At 37.1% G+C, this 17,084-nt stretch overlaps 1 protein-coding gene across 2 annotated transcripts in view; it reads left to right on the top strand.

Annotated features, from left to right (window-relative positions):
* LOC110196978 (dimethylaniline monooxygenase [N-oxide-forming] 4-like) overlaps positions 1-16,722 on the top strand; it is a 28,138-nt gene extending 11,416 nt beyond the window's left edge. For both annotated transcript variants that reach the window (XM_078156500.1, XM_020970496.2), the window contains 4 exons: positions 138-337; positions 1,860-2,209; positions 6,243-6,312; positions 10,364-16,722. In XM_078156500.1, the coding sequence (XP_078012626.1) occupies positions 138-337; positions 1,860-2,209; positions 6,243-6,312; positions 10,364-10,793 (1,050 nt within the window). In that variant the 3' untranslated portion in view covers positions 10,794-16,722. The remainder of the gene's footprint in view (positions 1-137; positions 338-1,859; positions 2,210-6,242; positions 6,313-10,363) is intronic.
* Positions 16,723-17,084: the final 362 nt, after the last annotated feature.

Raw genomic sequence — 17,084 nt, 5'->3', positions numbered from 1 at the left:
TTCTTTGAGATCAAGATAGGTATCTGCTGCAGCACCATTAAGAAAACTGGAAAGCACTGAAGGAAACGTATCACATCAGTGAGGAAAAGTACAAAATCACTAGATGATACATTTATCCATCCTGCCTTACCTTTTAGGTGTTTCTCAGCACTAGAAGTGGTGCCTGGGTCGATAGCCGTCTTTCTGATCATGGCTACCCCTCTCATATGATTCAAACAACAAGATTTCTTCATCTGGTTGCACGTTCCCTGCCTTCAGCCATCATGAACTGGATGGGGAAGAGGCGCACGAGTAAATGGTTTAACCATAAGAATTATGGATTGAGTATTCCAAAGGGGTACTTTATTTTTTATTTAATGAAAATCTAGTTTCTGAAAAGAAATCATCTAATTCCTTAATTTTTGCATGAGGAAGCCAAAATTTGTGCTCACATTCAATGTTTCCATTATGTATGTTTCTATTAAGTTCACTTCTGCCACTTTGACAGTAGTGCTCAAGGTTTAAGATAGGCCTAGCCTAGTTGAATTTTATTGGGAAGACTAACTTGGGAAACTGAAAGTTAACGAGAAAAGAGAGAGAAATTCGCGTATATAACACAAGACAGAAAATCAAGAAATTGAAATTTATTTGAAGGATTCCTAAGCTGATCAACACAAAATGTGCAGTGTATATAGACAAGATCAGTGAACAAAGGTAGTCATATCTGTTGTCATATACAGGGTGCCCCAAAAGTCTTGGTGCAGTATAACTTACCACTGTACCAAGACTTTTGGGACACCTGGTATTTAGGACTAGAAAGGATTTTAGAGGTCATCTGGGTCAACCCCATCATTTTAGATAAGGCAGCTGTGACCCAAAGAGATGAAATGACTTGGAAAAAGACACACAGATAGAAACTTGCTGAGCTAAGATTCAAGACAATGTTCTCTCCAAATCCAGTGGTCTTTCCATTACATGTATCATCTTGCCTCCAGTTTAGCTGAAAAACTGGAGGTATGAAATTATAATAAAAATAGTGTATAAGCATATTTTAATAGATGTAATTTTAGTTAATGTACACACTGACAATGGCAGAATGTTCTTGCAGTAATGATGGGGTTTCTTAAGTATCACTTTTATCACATACTTGAAAGAAAAAAAATTTTTTTTAGTGGAAACACGTGTCTGCATTCATAATTGGAAATGAGGGAAGAAGCATGGCTCAATATACAAATGTTTCTTTTAATTATACCCTTAGAATATATAAAACATACAATAATTGAGTTGAAAGTGGCTCAACTCCATATTAATGTTTTAGCTAATCACAATTATTATTGGGAGCCTGAAAAAGCATAGTATCAAGGGTGGGACTTATACTTTAACCTCATTCAACAGATACATATCAAGTATCTGACACTTTCCTGTCCATGACTTAATATTCTTTTAGCCACAACATATTACAACCTTTGAATGTCCTGGCTCTCTGTACCTAAACTAAATTATGTGGTTGAGCTAAAGTCTTCAAAATGTCAAGTCATCTATTCCATCTTTGAGATCTAAAAAAGTAGCTTCCATAGCCTTGTGCAGTCATTCATACCAAAAGAAGGTGTTAAGTGCTGTTAATTAATAAATCAGTAATCAACTTTTCTTTTCAAAATGATTGCGATTAGCAGCAGGAAAACAAAATATACTCAGGACAATGGCCCAAGTTTTGCCTATGTAGAGCTATCAAATGTTTTGGCTAAATTAATTGGTCAATTCATTGGAAACAATGTGTGGCTGTTATTCACTAAATTAACCAGCTTGTTAGTTGAATGTAACTGGACACCTATTTGTGTATACATATAGTAAAAGCACTTGTTTTTTTCTGTACGATACAGGCGGCAGCAAAGGAGAGTTGCAAATGATGAATTGCCCAGCTATATCCTATGTGGCGCTGTCACTGTGAAAATCAACGTGAAGGAATTTACAGAAACATCTGCCATCTTTGAAGATGGGACTGTGGAGAACATTGATGTTGTATTCTTTGCTACAGGATACACATACTCTTTTCCTTTCCTCGAAGAACCTATGGAAAAATTCTGTAAAAACAAGATCTTCATATACAAATATATCTTCCCTTCAAACCTGGAGAAGGCAACTCTGGCTCTCATTGGCCATGTTGGTTTGCAAGGCTCCATTATAGTAGGTACAGAACTCCAGGCCCGCTTGGCCGCAAGAGTATTCAAAGGTGAGTAGGTTCTCTTAATCACCAAAATCACTAACAAATTGCCTAATTCAATTGGAAAGTTAGTGTTTCCTTGTCATTTTATACCAAATGGACTTTTTTAATCAAAGGAACAAAGGGCTAATGGGAAGAGAAATTTTTCAAAAACAATTAAATAATATAAACATCATGTTGACAGGCATTTTTTCAACTTAAGGGGATGAATTGTTCTCTCAATCTTGAAGACACTTTTCCATTCAATTATGGAATAAACTGAGTAATTTTTCAGTTGTGTCTGACTCTTTGTGATCCCACTGAGGGTTTTCTTGGCAGAGATACTGGAGCGGTTTGCCATTTTCTTCTCCAGTTAAGGAAACTGAGGCAAACAGGGTTAAGTGACTTGCCCAGAGTCACATAGCTAGTAAGTGTCTGAGGCCTAAACTCAGGAAGTCTTTTTGACTCTAGGCTCTGCACTCTACCCACTGCACCACCTAACTGCTCACAGAATAAATAGGTAGAGATGAAACTGCTTAGATGGGTCCTCTGCTAAGCCATTTATATTATTCTTATGTATTCAATAATAATAGCCATATTTTTTCTCATTTGATTCTCACAACAACCCTGGGAGGTTGATGCTGTTATTATCCCCATTTTACAGATGAGGAAATTAAAGCTGAGAGAGACTGAGTCACATGTTTAGGTTCACACAAGTAGTAAGTGTGTGAGATGGGATTTGAATTCAGGTCTTCCCAACTCTAAGTGCACTACTCTTTCCCTCTTCACCACCTAGCTGCCTAAAAGTAAAGCAGTCATGCTAGTAGATAAGAGTTTGATCTGACTGGTTTCAGTTATTATACATAAGTGAAAATATTTTTTAAAGCATCGAAATATTCAGTAATTTAAACTTCCTATATTTCATCTCATTACAGTGCTTGGCACATAGTAAGCATTATATAAATGCCAGCTATTGTTATTTTTAATGAGATTTTATTTAATTCATTATTATAATATTTAGAACTCTTTTCTCCCCAATTTCTTAAGAGCATTCTTTCATGAAAATACTGGAGGAAATATGAAATACTATTCTTATAATGAAAAGGCCCTGGGGACTTGGATTCTTAGTTTCAGTCATGCCACTTACTAGCTATATGACCTTGGGAAAATCATTTCTGGGACTTTGTAGACTACAGCCATGGGATTATTGATTTTAGGAGGGGGCAGGGACATTCAAGACCATGTAAGTCCAATCCTCTCTTTTCTCAAGAGGAACCTGGGGCACAGAAATACCCAGTGCTTTGCCCAGGATCACACTTCTGGTAAGTGTTCAAGGCAGGACACGCACCTAACTCTTCCTGGTTCCAACTCCCTTTGCCATACTGTTGACTAGATGATCTCTCTACACTTCTGACTAGCCAACTCCAACATTCCATACAATCTAGGGACATTCAGAACTGCTGTATTTAAAAAAACATTTACTGCTCCCCAAATTTGTCACCCTGAAAAATGACATATGAAAATCTGGTCCCTCCCAGCCAGATATATACATGCCTCATTTACTCATACTTGCATAATGGCATATTCTCATCACATACCTCCTGACACAGCACTGCCAGAAACTAATGCAAGCTTTTCCAAGGATTTTTGTCTAAGGGTTCACTCACTCTTGGCCCTAGATTCCTTTAAAGAATAGGATGATTGCCTGCAGCAGTGAAATCTCAACTGAGATAATACAGGCAAGTGAGTGAAATCTCAATCTTCTTTCTAGCTTTCTTCAGCAATGCTCAGCAGCCTGGGACAAGGTGCAGAGAAGTGAAATCATGAGGGTTATTTGGAGGAATAGGTCAGGAATGACTCATGGTAGCTGATAAATCATTAAAGCAGTGAACAGCTGAGTTAAAGACCGAGTATGGAACACATGAAGACCGAGTGGCAGAGACGGAATTGAAGAGGGAGTAATGGAGGACTGGGAGAACAAAGAATGGGTTCAGCATGAGTGAGAGAGCAGGGAAGGCAGAGTAGGAGGTTGTGGTTTCAGAAGGAAACTTTGGAGTTAAAGTTAATTGTCATTGACTCCATACTAATTTTCTGGAACTAGTCTACCAAAGCAAAGGTGAAGGGTAGAAACACCAGTGTCTATTATTTTCCAAAAGTGGGGTCACTTTTTGCAGATCTTTTTATTATACATGTATTTATATGGAAAGATTTCATGTAGGCTCTGCAGTGAAGGGAAAAATGTAATGTGTGTCCTATAGCAATGATCCCAACAGCTATACATTAAGGAACCTTTTGCAAGGGCCTATGCATCTACCCATTCAAGGTGCAATTTAACTCTTTTTCTGCAATCCCTGCTACCAATGCTATTTTGTCCTATCAAAGGCCCTTAAGGGTTTGTACTTTCCTGCTTCCTGGTTTCCTTCTGTGTCCCTCTTGTGGCATACACTTTATATCAGCTGTGTGTACTCTGTGTATTCTCTGTAAATTTAAATAGAAATGAGGGTCACTAAACTGTACATTAGGATCCCTAGAGGTCACATCTTGACTTAGAAAACCAAATATTAACATTATTTTTGCCCTATTGTATTTTAATTTATTTTGTTAAATGTTCCTCAATTACAGTTTTAATGTAGTTCCGCCCCACTTCTATGTGTTACAGTAATCGGGGCCTCATTTTGGATATCTCTGCTTTACACGGCAGTGTTATAGAGTTGGGTTTGCTTATTTTCAAACAAAGTACTTACTACCATGTGCCATCAACACTACGAAAATCTTTTTTAAAGTGATTTCCTTATGCTTTCAAAAATAAGTACTCCATTTAACATAACATTAATATATGGCCAAAAAATCCATCTTTTTGGACTTCAAGAATTCAGATCATTTACTGGTGGGACAAAAGTTTATTTTATAATAGAAATAAAATGTATTTGAAATTCCCACCTCCTCCAGGGCTTGCCGTTAGCTCAGCCATACTGGAAAGAGCATTGGATTTGGCATCACTAAGACCTGGGTTTAAACATTAGCTCTGATACTGACTAGTTGTATAACTTTGGGCAGGTCATTTCATTTCTCCAATGTTGTTTTCTCATATGTAAAAGGAGGATAATAACATTATCTGCCTTCTTTTCCTTAGATTCATTGAATCTAGTGCTGGGAGGGATATGAAGACACCAAGCCTAGAGAAAGGAACTACCTCTCTCTTGCCAATAAAAATCCTCTCCAGTCTTTAAAGCCCAGCCAGCTTAAGTGTCACCTCCTCTAGAGAAACTTCCTTGATCTCCCCAGTTGGAAATGATCCCCTCCCCCACTTTACTTTTCATAGCATTTCAGTTTCATCTCTTTGAATTATATATTTTTGTATATTGTAGTTATTGGCACATGGGTCACAACTTCCACTACATTATTAGCTCTGTGAGAGAAGGAACTATGTAACATCTAATCTGCATATCAATCAACAGCCATCTGTTGTGGGGCTTCTTCTGTGCCAGGCATTGTAGTAGGCAGTACAATGGAAGTGGAGCCTATATTGTGTCAAGGGAAAGAACATGTACATATACAGCTAGATACAAAATAGATATAAAGTAATAAGGGCAGCTAGGTAGCACCATATTGTGTAGAGTACTGGGCCTGGAGTCAGGAATTCTCATCTTCCTGAGTTCAAACCTGGCCTTAGACACTTCCTAGCTGTGTGACACTGGGCAGATCATTTAACCCTGTTTGCCTCAATTTCCTAATCTGGAGAAGGAAATGGCAAACCGCTCTAGTATCTCTGCCAAGGAAACCTCAAATGGGATCACAAGGAGTTGAACACAACTGAGCAACAATTGGGAGGGGGAAGGCCTTGGCCACTAGAGGATTCACAAAAGGCAGAAGGCAATACTTAAGATGAGTTTTGAAAAAATCTAGAGAGTCTAAGAAGTGAAGTAATGAGGAAGTATATTTCTCCTATCACCTAACACAATGTTCATTTTACTAGTAGGTGATTAATAAATGCTGTTGAATGGAAGGAAAAGCCAAGCGTCCATTGTAGCTAATATCATATCCTTTCTTCTCCCCACAAAAGGACTGTGTAAAATCCCTCCATCAAACAAAATGATGGCTGAGGCTACCAAGAAGGAACAGCTCATAAGAAGGTATAATAATATTAATAATTGTATTTATATTTATATAGTATTTTAAGGTTTAGGAACTAATTTCCTCCCAGTATCCCCCTAACATAGATGGTACAAACGTGACTAATTCTATTTTACAGATGAGAAAAGTGAATCTTAAAATGAGCAACACATTACTTGCTCATGATTGCACAGGAATTGTCAAAGCCTGAATTTGAACCAATCTGAATTTCCAATATACTCCATAGTAGGCAACACTTAACAGAAGAGGCATTCCACAGATAAGAATTGAAAAAATGAAGGCATCAATAAGATGTTATATTACTGATAAAAATCTAATTACAATAAATTATAATGAAGAGATCTGATAAAAAGGTCATTTCCACATCCTGGTGAATGTCCCATAGAAACAATGTTGTTATTTTTTTAATCTGATCCCAAAGAATGAAATACAAGAAATATTAAACAATCACCCTTCAATTCCCTTCATTTCTTCCCACTTCATATGTGCCACAAACTGAAAAAAGATCCAATCAAAATTAAAGACTGAAAAAGATTGTCCAACAAGAGTAAGATTAAAGGATGAAGGTGTTGGTATTCAGATAAACACCCACCTCCTCCTACTGTATTCAAACCATTCCTTTCAGAGATAACTGGGATTAGTGCTGTTTCCTCTTGGATTCTACAGACTAGGAATATGATTTTGGGAATGATAGACTCATGTAGAATCTCAAAGATTGTTGGGACTTCAAAAGCCAGTTACCCAATGAGGACTTGAATAAGAATTCCCTCTGTGGAATACGCTACGTTATTATTCAACTTTTACTTGCAGATATTCAGTGAAAGAGAACCCACTACCTGCCAAAGCAGCCCATTCTATATTGGGAGAGCTCTAATACTTAGAAAGGTTTTTCCTAATCTCAAGCCTCAGTTTGTTTTTTTGAATCTTCCACCCATTTCTCTTAGTTCTGAACTCTGGGGTTAGGCAGAATAAGCTTAATTCCTCTTTCTTATGAATGTCCTTCATGTTGCCCCTAAGTCTTTTCTTTTCTAAGTGGACTATCTAATCTCAATTCCTTTTAGCATTCCTCACCTGACATGGCATGAAGACTTTTAATCAATGTTTGCTGCCATCTGAATATTTTCTAGCCTACCTTTTTAAAGTACGGTGCCCTAAACTAAGCACATTATTACAGATGTGGTGTGACCAAGGTTCAGCACAGTGGCATGATAACCTCACTAATCCTGTACAGTATGCCTTTCTTAAAGCAACCTAAAATTTCATTCTTTTTTTTTCCTTCCCTATCTCAGTTGACTCACGATAAAATTTTTTTGTTTGTTTATTTGGACCAGATTTGTGATGTCAGTGAGAACACTTCCTCTATTAATGTGGACTAAAACCTGCTCTACAACTTACAATCTTAGGGATTTGCTTAGGACAGTGAATCTCAAGCTTTTTGGTCTCAAGACCCCTTTATACTCTTACAAATTATTGAGAATCCCCCTGCCCCCCAAAAAGCTTTTGTTTATGTGGATTATGTCTATAGTTGCTTTATTAGAAATTTAAGTGTCTTAGTATTAGGAAAATAGTATTGACTTCACAGAACCCCTGAAAGAGAGTCAAGGACTCCAAGAGTTCCCCAGGCCATATTATGAATTAGGTAGTGAAAGAATTTTTCCCATTTTACAGATGGAAACTGAGACTTAGACATTTAGTCACATGAGTAAATACCCATGGTCACACAACTAGTAAGTATTAGAGTCACTATTTGAACCTAGGTCCAGTGATCTTTCCACTATACTTAGAGTCCTATAAATCGGAGGCTCTGCTGTGATCTTAATGTTGTTCATTAGCATTTAATTTTTAAGGAACAAACCACTGAATATATTGCAACACACCATTAAATGGATTTTATGAGTATCTTTCATACATATCGTGGAGAGAACTTGTTGATCTATTCAGGATTACAACTGTTACATTAAGTGATGAAAATATGAATAATCATTCAACCATCAAGTATTAAGGCCCTATTACATACTAGGCACTTTGCTAAGAGTCAAGGATTTAAAGACCAAAAAAGAAACAGCCTCTGACTTTAAAGACCTTAAATTCTATCTGAAGGAGATATATATATATATATATATAAGTAGAGACAAAAATTATATAGAAAATAAATACATGCATAAATACAAGATAATTGGGGGAGGAAAACACTAGGAATTGGGAAAACAGGAAAGGTCTTACCTAGAAGATAACAAGAGTTGAGCTGTGAAGGAACTAAATTAAGGTGGACATAAGAATGGCGTGCATTCCAGGCAGAGGGGTCAGTCCAATGCAAAGGAACAGTCATAGGAGATGGAGTTTTATGTGGGAAGAATAGCAAGGAGAACAGTTTTGCTGGAGCACAGAGTGTATGAAAAGAATAATGTATTAATGCAATAATAATAGTGTAAATATATATTTATTTACAAAATATATATTTTGTATATAATTTGTATATAAAATACATACTTATTTACAAACATAATGTAAATAATAATAATGTAAAAATAATGTAATAAAAATAGGTTGGAATCAGGGCTTTAAACACAAAACAAAAGATATTATGTTTGACCCTAGAAATAATAGGGAGCCACTGATGTTTATAAAGTGAGTGAGTGACATTATCAGGCTTTCACTTTAGGAAAATCACTTTGGTTGCAATTGAGAGGGAAGAGAATTCAGGTAGGGAGGTCAATTGACAGCCTCCTGCTAGGCAGGAAGTGATGAGGGTCTGAACTAGGGTAGTGGCCATATGAGATGATGTAGAGATAGAAACAACAAAGCTTAATAACTGATTAGAAATAGGAGGTAATAGAGAGTAAAGAGCCATGATTAACTTTGAATCTAAATTTGTCTTTTTGCAATTTCTATACATTGCTCCCAGTTTGGTCCTCTGAGACCAGATAAAGCCAATCCAATCCTTCTTTCATGAAAAAGCCTTTCATATACTCAAAGACCATTCACTGTCACGGGCCTAAGAATTTCCATACAGTTTACAAATAAACTATATAGCTTCCCATTATTTTACTGGATTTCACTTCTTTTTGATTCTCATATATTCTTACATAAGGCATAGCAGATGGAGGATTGGCCTTGAAATCAACCTGGGTTCAATCTTCTTGTGACACTATTAGCTTTGTGACCCTGAGCAAGCCTTTCAACATCTATTGGCATAAAATAAGTTCCAGGAATGTAACTAAAATAGCTTGTGATCTATGCTAGTGATAGAGGTAGTTTCCAAACTGGGAAATGTTGAAATCACAAGTCCACATTGATTTTAACATACAACTAGTTGGTTTGGCCAAGACATACACTTATAGGACCTATTATATGCCAGTTATGTACTAGGTGTAGGGGGATACAAATACAAAAAAAAAAATTTTAAAGAAAAAAATTCCTACTCCCTTCTGGAGCTTCCATTCTAATAATATTCTTTCTAAATTTGTGGTGGCCAAAACGAAATACAATTTTCCAGCATGGTCTGATTAGCAAACGGTAAAGTAGGATCAGCACTTCCCTAGTCCTAAACACTATGCCTTTTGTAATGCAATCTAAGATCTCATTAGTTGGGTTTTGTTGTTTGGGTTTTTTTGGCTACCATATATTGTTGATACTACCACATGCTACAAGCTAGTTTTTAGTCCACAGAAACCTCCAGATTGTTTTCAGAGAGACTATCATCTGGCCATGTGTCCCCCATCTTTTTTGTATTTGTATCCCCCTACACCTAGTCCCCCATCTTTTACTTGTGAAGTTGATTTTTAACCCAGTATAGAAGCAGATGAATTATAGAACTTAATCTTATTACATCAAGTTTATTAAAGCTTAGCAAAAATGTCAAGCTTTTGTAGATACCTCTGAGTTTCATCCCTTCATGCACTGGCTCACCCATTACACTTCAGCCATAGGAAATACCCTACATGTAAATTTGGCATTCCAATTATAATGATGTTGGGTCATGGACCATAAAAGCAGGGCAAGGAATTTTTACAAGAAATATAATGTGTCTCTTTTCCTTTTCTCTTGAAGGGGTGTTATTAAGGATCCCACCCAGGTGAAACAGAACTATATTACCTATCTGGATGACCTTGCTACATGCATGGGAGTAAAGCCCAACATCTTGCTCCTGTTCTTTAAGGATCCCAGGCTTGCAAAGGAAGTTTTCTTTGGTCCATGCACATCTTACCAGTACCGTTTGATGGGCCCTGGAAAATGGGATGGAGCCAGAAAGGCTATCATGACTCAGTGGGACCGGACACTCAAGCCCTTACAAACTCGAGTCATTCCTGATTATCCTGAGCCTACTTCAATATCACATTGGCTAAAGGTCTGGGGGGCACCCATTCTGTTTGTGGCTGTTTTGCTTACTTATAAATCCTCACTTCATCTGCAATTGACTAGGCTCACAGAAGTAGGGGAGAGAATTTCTACCTACCTCGCTAACACTATGAGAAAATGAATGTGATTAGATCAGTTGGACTATGATACTAACATGAAATGGTGATGCACTAGCTATCATTCCTTCCCCCAACCATCTATTGGATAAATTAATTCAAGTCAGTTATTATAATTATTAAATGCTTGCTAAGGGCCAAACACTGTGCTAAGCACTAGAGATATACAAAGAAAGGCAAAAAAAAAAGTCACTGTTTTCAAGCTCACAGTGTAATAGGAGAAACAACATGCAAACAGCTATATACAAACAAGATACAGACAGGATAGATTGGAAGTAATTAGATAGAAGGAACCAGTATTAAGGGGGATCATGAAAGTCCTCTTGTAGAAGGTAAGATTTTAGCTGGGACCTGAAGGAAGCTTAAGAACCTAGAAGCTAGAAGGAGACGAGGAAGGAAAGAGTTCCAGTTATGGGAGACAGCCGGTTAAAAATGCAGCATTAGGAGATGGAGTGTTGTGTGGGAGAAGCACAAGGAGGCCAGAAACACAATCATAGAATATGTGGAGAAGAGAAAAATGTGAAGAGGTCAGGTTAGAAAGGGCTTTAAAAGCCAAAAAAAAAAAAAAGGATTTAACATTTCATCCTAGAGGTAACCAAACCTGAAGATAATAAGATGAATTTAACAGCTGAGTGGAGAATGGACTGGAGCACGGGGAGAGACTTGAAGTAGGGAGAACTAGAAAACTATTGCAATAGTCCAGGTATAAGAGGATAAGGGTCTGCACCAGAGTGGCAGCAGTGTCAGAGAGAAGAGGGCATATAAAGGTGCTGTTACATGAGGGTAGAATCAGTAGGATTTGACAAGTGACTAGATATGGGGCAACAAAAGAAAGTGAGGCATCAAGAATAACCTATAGTTTGGAAACCTGGCTGACTGGGAAGATGTTAAAATCTTCAACAATATTAGAAAAGTTGGGGAAAGGAGAGGGTTTGAGGAGAAAGATAATGAGTTCAGTTTTGAACATATTGAGTTTTAGATGTCTATGGGACATCCAGTTTCTAACCCTTTTATTTGTCTCATCACTTCAGTACTATATGAACAGCCGATTAACACCCAATTCTGGGGGAAAATATTAATATAATACAAAATTAGATAGCCACTGACTCTGAAAATCTAGAGAGAATATAAGAATATTTCCTACTGTTGAGCCTGAGAATACCTGACAGCTTAAAAAAGCAACTGTCTTGGACTTTTCCCTCTTGGCCCAACTACCAAGAACTGTATTTTCCTCTCATGGGTTCACTGTCTAGACCTTATTTAATTCTAACCAGTAAGTTAACCAAAGTGTCTTACCTACCTTCAACTCAACTCAATAAGCATTTATTAAAAATGCTCACTCTATGCAGTAGACTGTACTAGTGCTGAGGATATGAAGATAAATACAGAATACTTGCCATCTCAAAGGAGCTTATATTCTGCTGAGGGGAGAGGATATGATATGTTGATGCTAGGGATATAGAGAGAAGTAAATGCAAAGCAATTGTTTTGGTGAGGAAAGACCACTAACAACTGGTGAAATTTGAAAGTCTTCATGTACAATATGGTGGATCCCTGAAAGAAGCTAGGAATGTCAAGAGGCAAAGGTGAGAGACACAGCATTCCAGGCATGAAGGCAGTCTGTGCAAAGCTATAAAGTTAGGAAATAGAATGATGCATATAGAGAAGCACAAGTAGGTCATTTTGGTGGGGAAATGGAATGCATAATTGGAAGCAAGGAATCTGAGTCCCTGGGTTAAGTTTAAGCTCCAAATCTGAGTCATTTTTTATTCCTCCTTCCTTCATCCTCCTCATCCTATCAGTTTTCTAGTCCTATCAAGTGTTTTTTCCTCTTCACTTCTTCCCATCTATCCCTTCTTTTACATTCCTTTCACCATCACTGTAATTCAGGCCCCTCTTAACTCGTGCCTGAACTATTCCAAATATTGAACTGGCTTTCCAGACTTCAAATTCACTCCAATCATCCTACAAACTACTTCTAGATTAATGTTCCTAAAGTATAGATTTGATCCTTTCATTCTCCTACTTAAAATCTTCAGTGGCTCCCTAATACCTAACAAAAAAAATTTACTATTGCTAAAGGCTCTATAGAACTGGTGTTATTATACCTTTCCAATTTCACTACTTGCTACAAGTATCCCACAATATTACCAATCTTGTCTACACTAATTTTCCTTAAAACAAACTGGTTTATAGACTTACAAAGAGGAAACCTTAGGAATCACAACCCTTTTATTTTATAGTTGAGGAAATGGAGGCCTCTGGAGGTTAAGTGACTTGCCTAAGGTCAAAAGGATAGTTAGTGGCAGAGTTAGGATCAGAGCTTGGTTCTTCTAGTTTCAAATCTAAGCCTTACCACTATGCCTTAGTCCTTTTCCTTTGCCTTTGCCATTCTTTACACTTTGAAAGCCCTTCCTCTAGCCTCATCCCTATTCATCTCCAACTAAATTCTACCCTTCTTCATTCAAAGTCCATAGGGCAACAAGGCATAGAGGAAAGATCACTGGATTTAGCATGAGGGTCTGAGTCCTAGCTATGCTATTTCCTAGCTGTAACATTGAGGAAATCACAAACCTTTGGGTACTTCAGTTTCTTCATCAGTAAAATTAGAGGGTTAGATTACATGATCTTTAAGGTCCTACTTTAAACTCTATGGCTCCGTCCAGGAAGGATCCTTTCATCCTCTGGTCTCTTAAAATATTTAAATTGCCCCACCTATTTAGCACATGGTTTATTTACTCTAACTTTTATTACTTATATATTTTCCCTGTTAGAAAGACTCCTGAAGAGTAGGGATTTTGTCTTTAGAAACTCTGTATCTAGGGCAGTGCCTGGAACATAGTAGCCATTAAATAAATATTTATTCAATAATGATTACCTATAGGTGTTCATCAGCTTGCAAATGAACATATTTGTCTTTTCTGTTATTACATAACTCACTGACACTATCCCCTTGGCCTTGAGTCTACTATTGGACCAACCACTGAAAAAAATGTTGCCAGAGCCAACCTTACATATAAGCAAAGTAAGAATTGTGATTTACAAGTTGGAGCAGGGGTCACCAGAAGGCCTCCCTGCCTCCAACATTGGCTTAATGGGTTTGAATCTTAGCTCTGCTACTTTTACTACATGTAGAACCTTCACATAACTTCCCTAGGCCTCAGTTTTTTTCATCTATAAAATGAGAAGGTTGAACTAGATCGTTTTTAAATTCTCTCCCAGTTTTAAATCATAATTATCCCCAGCAGACTGCTTCAGTATCTGAAATTTCATGATCAGTGATTCATGGTTTTTGGTTTTATGTTTGGTTTTTTTTTTAATTAAGGACTTGACAAATCTAGAGATTTTTGAAATCTTGGACTAGATGATCTCCATGGTCCATTCCAAGAATCTACCCTCTCATAACAGTCTGGGTATTCAGTTTCTTGTCTTTAGAAGGTCAATGACTGGAATTTTTTTGAATCCGTTATCACATTCATCTGTAATGCAGGCTAAAACTTTATTTTGGCCAATGAGAAATAATAACTTAGAAATAACAACTCATATTTCTATTGAGCTTTAAGACTTACCAAGTCCATTGCCCACAACAACCCTGAGAGGTAGAGAGTGTAAGTTCTATTACATCCATGTTACAGATGAGGAAATTTGCTCAGGTTCACATGAAATTTCTAAAGAGCAGAGCTTCGATTCCCAAATACTGTTACTTCTTAATAAGGTAATTTTTCTTCTTATGTGTTAATAACATGATAAACCATTTGATTTAACTCTTTACCTTTGGTATTTGTTTTCATAGGAGGATCAGCTGATCCCAACTTTATTATTTGCTATCACTCAATCAACAAGTATGTCTTAAATGCCTGCTATGGCTAAGCACTGTTCTAGGTGCTGGGGACAGAAAGACCAAAATGAAAAAGTTTCTTCCATTATGGAGCTTACCTGTGTGGCTTTAGACAAACTTAACCTCCGGAGCCTTAGTTTCTTCATCTGCAAAATGACGTGGTTGGGCTAGAAGGCTTCTAAGGTCTCTATATTTTAAAATACTGCATCTGTGGTTCTATCGTGCTATGAACCGTTTACAATTCATGGAGGATATGTTTTAGGTAACTGCTCCCTCTGGTGGCCTCACTCAGAACTACCGCCTAACCATACATAGATCTCATACAATGGTATTATTGACTGAACTTTGGAGAGGGATGGAGAGGGCAAACTGAGAAAGAAATAACTACCTTCAACCAGATGCTCAGGTACCATTGGATTTTAGTATAGAATTGGAGGGGCTGGTTTCTAAAAACAATTGTAACTCAGGATAACACTTTGTAACACAGGAAAACATTTTCTACTCTGGCTATGACTGTAGAATCATGGTGTTCAAAGGGACCTCAGAAGAGATCTAGTTCAACCCCTTGATTCTAAAGATGAAGAAACTAAAATCCAGAAATGTTAAATTGCTTGCCCAAGGGCACACACACTCTAGCATGTGTCAGAGGTAGGATTTGAACCCAAGCCAATGATCAGAGCTCTTTCCACTGTATCATAGTCTAACTTTGTATGGTGCCTTAAAATTCATACATGTCCTCTTGTTCTCCTTACAAAAAGCTTGGGCGGTAGACATGACCAATAGTTTTACTTTCTTTGGTATCTTCATTTTGCAGGAAAAGATACCGTAGATCAGAAATGTCCATTGATATACTTAAGGTTACACACAAATAGTAGGTGGGAGAGTCAGGACTCAACTTTAAAAATCATAAGACCGTTGATCTATAAAGACCTCACCTACTCCAATCTCCTCATTTTACAGATGAGGAAAGTGAATTGCCTGGTGTCACATTGGAAGTAGGTATTCGAGTTAAGATTTGAACCCAGGTCCTTTGATTTAAGGGCCAGTACTCTTTACACTATACCATTGTTGGTTCTTTTTGTTTATTTGTCTGTTATACCTTTTTGTGTGGGGGCAGCCAGGTGGAGCTATAGTGCATAGAGCATGGACCTAGAGTCAGGAAGACTCAACTTCACAAATTCAAATCTGGCCTCAAAACACTTGCTAGTTGCATGACCCTGAGTAAGTCACTTGACCCCATTTGCCTCAGTTTCCTCATCTGTAAAATGAGCTGGAGAAGGAAATGGCAAACTACTCCAGCATCTTTGCCAAGAAAACCCCAAAGAGGGTCACAAAAAGTCAGATACAACTGAAAAACAACTGAACAACAGCAACAAAAATCTCTTAGGTATAATATAACCAGAATTTAAAGTTTAGATATCAACCAGAAAGTAGAGCTCATCTTCTCAGATGATAAGCAACAGTAAATGAATGTTCATTTAATATTGGCACAGAACAATGTGTTTAGATATACTTCCTAAACCTACTTTCAGAGACAAGTAAGATCTACATGATTGGTTTTAATTCACTGATGTTTTGGTCATTTTGAGTTCTTCCTGGTATCCATTTTCCAGAGAATTCAAATAAAGATTTTGACCAACAGATTTTAACTGATACTTTCAATCAGGTCTATGGCCAGAACAGCTGGGGCCTAGAAACCACCAGGATTCAGTGGGGAGGGTGCAAAGACAGAAACCGGCATCCAACAAAATGTGTGAATAGACAGCTATATTAAATTGCGGGTAGACTACCTTGAAAAAATAACTGTGAAAGTGAATATGTGTTACTACATCATTTAAAATGGGGTGAATTATTGTATTAGCATGTGAATATAATAAAGTATATAATCATCTATTCAGAATGAACTTCACGAAGCATGCTGAATGCCATGCTACGATGTCAGGACATGAGTGCTCACAATAATTATTAAGGTATAAGAGTCTGAGTGCTTCACAAACAATAATATTAATAATAAAACTACCAACAGAAATTAAATGGAAAGAAAATATTGTTTTGATTTGTTTTTCAGTCAGTAAATACATCTCTAAGATAAAAGACTTCCATGTGTATTCATTTTATCACTAATTCCCTAATTTCTGCTGTTGTATCTATTTTTATGTTTTAATTTATTTTTAACATTCTTGTTTTTTTAATTTCGAGTTCCAGATTCTCTCCTTCAGTCCCATCCATTCCTCACCCACTGAGAAGGCAAGCAATATGATATCAATTATACATGTGAAAAACATATTTCTATATTAGCCGTGTTGTAAAAAAAAGAAAAAGCAAGCAAAATAAGGTTTAAAAAAGTATGTTTCCGTCTATACTCAGAGTTCATCAACTCTCCCTGGAGGTGGACAGCATCTTTTGTCATGGATCCATTAGAATTACATTGGATCATTGTCTTCATCAGAGTAGCGAA

This window comes from Phascolarctos cinereus, unplaced genomic scaffold, assembly GCF_003287225.1.
Source record: "Phascolarctos cinereus isolate Bilbo 61053 unplaced genomic scaffold, phaCin_HiC Scaffold_5;HRSCAF=322, whole genome shotgun sequence".
Classification (NCBI taxonomy): Eukaryota; Metazoa; Chordata; class Mammalia; order Diprotodontia; family Phascolarctidae; genus Phascolarctos; species Phascolarctos cinereus.
Note: the sequence above shows the minus strand (reverse complement) of the source record. Positions and strands in the feature narration are given on the sequence as shown.